Here is a 5,194-nt window from a genome sequence, read left to right as displayed (position 1 = left end):
ATTAAGCATACGATAAACACGCAGATAAATTGGAAAACATAATCAATCGAACCAAACAATATATATTATGAATATCAAATTAAGCAAAAGATAAACAGCATATATAATTGAAGGAAGTTTTATTGCAAAATTATAATAATCTCATAGTTTTTGGAACCTGAATACGGAAGATTGACTCGAAGGGATTAGTTCGCCATGGATCAATTCGTACAAGCTTTTCAAAATTCGTGAATGGTGATGTCTGAACAGTATTTTCGTGGCTGCCTAACCTAAGGAACAATAGCACGACCCATTTCACAACTTAACTGGGTCAAATGTGTGATCCAGGCCCAATACAACTAACCCAAACAAAATACAAAAAATAATGCAGCAGCTTGTACGAGTTTTCTGGCCTTGTTGGAGTCCGAATTTGCTTCTGACTTCTGAACAAAAATCGTAGATCTTTTTCTTAGCTTTCCAACGACTGGTAGAACGCTTTAATCCGATACTCCAAGCTCCAGTTATGAATTTATTCGTGAAAGCTGCTAAAGCTGAAAATTAAGTACGAAAATCAAATAAGTGCAAAAATAAAATAAAATATAAAAACATAATAAAATAGAAAAATAAACAAACCAAACCATAGAAATGCCTAAGTACAAACATGGAAGAACGTGCATAAAAATGCACTGATCAAGTAGAGTGAAGATTATTCTATCTTTAAGTAAATATAATGATGTGATTATGTTGAGAAACTATAATCTCAATACACATTGATGGTACTATAATCTCTATACAATTGGATAAACTATAAGAGTGTGTTTGGATGAGGTAATTAGAAATTTTAAGGGAATTTAAAATTCAAAGCAATTCAAATGATTCAATTGAAATCCATTCATTTTAAATTATTTTGTTTGGATGAAGTATTAAGGTAATTCATTGTTAGATTTTTTGGGTCATTTTTTATAAAATATAAATTTTTTGGACCAAATTAAAAAATTGAAAAGTAGGGACCAAATTGCAATTTTTAAAAATTCGAAGGACCAAATTGTAAATTTTAAAAATTATCAAGGACCAATTTGCAATTTTTAAAAAAATTTTGGGGTCGATTTTATAATTTTGGAAAATATGAGGACATTTGAAGAAATAATAATAACAAATACATTCTATGAAACATGAGAGGAATTTCAAATTCTTTGGTTTTTGGTGTCATTTCAAAATGATTAAATTTAACTTAGATGAAATACTCCATAAATTTCTATCATTTTAACAATTCTTCATTTTTGTATCCAAACAATAGATTTTGGTCAAATCATTTTAAATTCCCTCAAAACATTACTTTCTCTCGTTAAAATGCTCCATCCAAACACACTCTAAACCTAATTTTGTCGTATGAAATTAAACAAACACATCAGATAGCACATAACTATAAACTAAAGATTGAGGAAGAGACATGTAATATAAAAAAGGCATAAAAATTAGAAAGTAGAAGAAAACTCCATCTATATATTGATCCATCCAATTGACAATTCTTGGAAAAATAAGTAGCATCCAGCTAGCTAATTCGTTAGACATAGACTTCACACCAACCTAATAACTTGCATTTTTTTCATTTTTACACTTTCAAACATTCACTTTACCTCACTCACTCTCATACACTATCTTCAAACAAACCACCAACATAGTTATAAAAACCACTTAGTTTAACAACCTCTCTTCATAACAAACTCTCCCTCAAAAATCCTCACAATGGACTTTGATAGACTTGGACCCTCCGATCCCGGTGGTTCGTCGCGACGATCCACCGCGCCTCTAACAAACTCCGCCGCATCCAATTCCAACCAGAAAAGCAAAAACAAACTCATCATGCTTTCTATCCTCGCCGCGGCTTTAATCGTCGCCTCCGCCATCTCCGCCGCACTCATCACCGTTGTCCGTTCCCGCGCTTCAAACAATCAAACCACCTCAAACCTCCGCGCCAAACCGACTCAAGCAATCTCCCGAACCTGCAGCAGGACGAGATTCCCCACACTTTGCATCAACTCCCTCCTCGACTTCCCTGGCTCCACCTCCGCCTCCGAGCAACAACTAGTCCATATATCATTCAATATGACACATCGCCACATCAGCAAGGCACTCTTCGCGTCCTCAGGCCTCTCGTATACAGTCGCAGACTCCAAAGTCCGCGCTGCATACGAGGATTGCCTCGAACTAATGGACGAGTCCATGGACGCGATAAAGCTCTCCATGGACTCGCTCACTACCATGTCCTCGACTTTATCCCGCGACGACCAACAACCAGGTCTCGCAGGATCAAACGAGGACGTGATGACGTGGCTCAGCGCCGCGTTAACCAACCAAGACACTTGCCTGGAGGGATTTGACGACACTACCGGCACCGTTAAGGATCAGATGGTTGGAAACTTGAAGGACCTATCGGAACTCGTGAGTAACTCTCTGGCGATATTTTCGTCGAGTAGTGACGGTGATTTCACGGGAGTGCCGATACAGAACAAAAGAAGATTAATGGGAATTGATGATGAAAAGCGTGATGGTGATGTTATTGTCGGTGATATCTCGCGAGAATTTCCGGAATGGGTTCAGAAACGAGATAGGAGATTGTTGAGTTTACCGGTATCGGAGATACAAGCTGATATCGTCGTTTCAAAGAGTGGTGGCGACGGCACGGTGAAGACGATTGCGGAAGCTATTAAGAATGCGCCGGAGCATAGTAGCCGTCGATTCATAATCTACGTGAGGGCAGGAAGGTAATTATCTCTCTCTCTTTTGTTTTTGACGGTTTAAAAAGTAAAATAAAAACTTTTCTGAAAAAGGGTTCAATTTCCGAGATAACGGATACACTTTTTATTTTATTTTTCTTCATTTGAAAATATTTTTTATTTTGTTTTTATTTAACCAACTACATAAATGTAGTAAGGTAGTGATATGAATTATGATATGTATCTAGAAAAAGAAAATTAAGTGGATGATAAGTTATTAAAATATTTATTTGCATGTAGTTGAAACATGTAATAATTAATATGAGTGGTTGATAGTGAGATTTTTCTTGCTATTGTCTGTATAAACAAAATTATGCTAATAATGCATGGTTTTTCTTTTATAAGCATAATCTATAGTTTCTAATTATGATTAATTATGCAACTGTTTCTGTTAATTATATTTTAAATATTCAATTAATGTTAGTATTTTTATTTTTGTTTGCTAAATATGGTAAGTTATTGGTATTTTCTTTTGCTTGTGTATTATACTTGTAGTAGATGAAAAGTATGACGTATGATCTAACTTTTTGATGTAATGGAACTTTCAGGTATGAAGAGAATAATTTAAAGATAGGAAAAAAGAAAACCAATATCATGTTTATTGGAGATGGGAAGGGCAAAACTGTCATTACAGGAAAGAAAAGTGTTGCTGATGGCATGACCACTTTCCACACCGCTTCCTTTGGTAAGGTTCTATTCTATACGCTTTTATAATTTGTTTTTTATGTAAAATAATAACATAAAATTTATAAATTGAGTAAATAAAAATTAAATAATAAATACCATGTTCATGCACGATATTATAATACACATGGCATGCACCTGGAAGTGAAAGTGTTTTTTTTTGGACAATAATACCCCCACCGTTTCTGTATTTACACAATGATGTAATTGGAACCATACATATGACATGACAGACAGGCTGTTATATTAGGATTTATGAAACAAAAACAGCATGTTTGATCGTGATGTGCATGTCATCAATGCATGTATTATTGTTCTTTCTTCTCCCATAATGTGTTTTGTAAACTCCACTTTCACAATCAAAAGGTAACAAAAGAAAGAAAAACTATTTGATTAAAATTACACTTTAATTCAAGCCATATAGTTCTGAATAGTGTGTTTAAGGTTAAAATTTAATTAATTAACTAAAGTGTGACATTGCATTAATCTTACGCATTCTCTAAATAATCATTTACTTCTTGACTTTTATTATCACCATACCATATTACTAGTACTAACTTAACATTAATCAATCAATTGTTTCTTTTATAATTGCAAAATAATCAATTGTTTCTTTCTACACACCAAACATCAATGACTCCAAATTAAATTATTCGTTACGAGTCAATCATGCATTACAAGACAAACTTGTCGACAATATCATATTCTTGATTTTTTTAGTCAAAAATTAATTAAGTTTCGGTAACTTAATTAATTTATTCAATTTAATTAGTTCACGTTTGTTACTTAACGCAGCTGCTAGTGGTGCTGGATTCATGGCACGTGATATCACATTTGAGAACTATGCAGGACCGGAGAAGCACCAAGCGGTCGCGCTCCGTGTTGGAGCCGATCACGCGGTGGTGTACCGCTGCAACATTTTAGGGTATCAAGACGCGTGCTATGTACACTCCAACCGTCAATTCTACCGCGAATGTAGCATCTATGGCACGGTTGATTTTATATTTGGAAATGCCGCGGTAGTTTTTCAAAAATGCAACATTTACGCGCGCAAGCCCATGGCCCAACAAAAGAACACAATCACAGCCCAAAATAGAAAAGACCCGAATCAAAATACGGGTATATCCATTCATGATTGTCGGATCCTGCCTGCCCCGGAGCTCGCCGCATCAAAGGGCAGCATTGAAACGTATTTGGGCCGTCCGTGGAAAATGTACGCTAGGACCGTTTATATGTTATCCTACATGAGTGATCATGTGCATCCACATGGATGGTTAGAATGGAATGGAGAATTCGCATTAAAAACTTTATATTACGGTGAGTACATGAACTATGGGCCGGGTGCAGCCATCGGGCAACGGGTCAAATGGCCCGGGTACCGAGTCATTACTTCTACGGTAGAGGCCAATAGATACACCGTGGCCCAATTCATCTCCGGTTCGTCGTGGTTACCATCCACCGGTGTGGCATTTTTGGCCGGGTTATCCACTTGATCTCCACCACCACAGATATATCTATATAGAAAGGATTTACTTTGTTACATAACCTCAATTGTGGGAATATATAGCTCCTATTTTTATAGTTTTACTTTGTATTAACTGTCCCAAAAAATAGTTTTTTGGACAAAAATTTATTTTGTCAATAATGCAAATAAGTAATAACAAAAGTTAAGCTGTAATTGTAGACTTTATATAATAGGTCTTGTAATTGTATTATTCCCCTCAAAGTCAAAGGTGTTATAGTTGACTCAAGAA

The 5,194-nt window shown here is 35.5% G+C and overlaps 1 protein-coding gene across 1 annotated transcript; it reads left to right on the top strand.

Annotated features, from left to right (window-relative positions):
* The first annotated feature begins 1,507 nt into the window (after positions 1–1,507).
* Positions 1,508–5,194, top strand: LOC131596145 (probable pectinesterase/pectinesterase inhibitor 61). Its single transcript, XM_058868725.1, has 3 exons — positions 1,508–2,744; positions 3,305–3,441; positions 4,236–5,194. The coding sequence occupies exons 1-3, from the start codon at positions 1,726–1,728 to the stop codon at positions 4,931–4,933; spliced, it is 1,854 nt and encodes a 617-aa protein (XP_058724708.1). The 5' UTR covers positions 1,508–1,725; the 3' UTR covers positions 4,934–5,194.

Source organism: Vicia villosa, linkage group LG4 (genome assembly GCF_029867415.1).
Source record: "Vicia villosa cultivar HV-30 ecotype Madison, WI linkage group LG4, Vvil1.0, whole genome shotgun sequence".
Classification (NCBI taxonomy): Eukaryota; Viridiplantae; Streptophyta; class Magnoliopsida; order Fabales; family Fabaceae; genus Vicia; species Vicia villosa.
The sequence above is the reverse complement of the archived record's forward strand: the minus strand, read 5'-3'. Positions and strand labels throughout refer to the sequence as shown.

What these genes read in the sequence shown, in the direction of transcription:
- LOC131596145 (XM_058868725.1), top strand. Translation starts at nt 1,726, where the DNA reads ATGGACTTTGATAGACTTGGACCCTCCGATCCCGGTGGTTCGTCGCGA. An exon ending in ATCTACGTGAGGGCAGGAAG is followed by an intron (nt 2,745 to 3,304) that starts GTAATTATCTCT and finishes TGGAACTTTCAG; the next exon opens with GTATGAAGAGAATAATTTAA. An exon ending in TTTCCACACCGCTTCCTTTG is followed by an intron (nt 3,442 to 4,235) that starts GTAAGGTTCTAT and finishes TACTTAACGCAG; the next exon opens with CTGCTAGTGGTGCTGGATTC.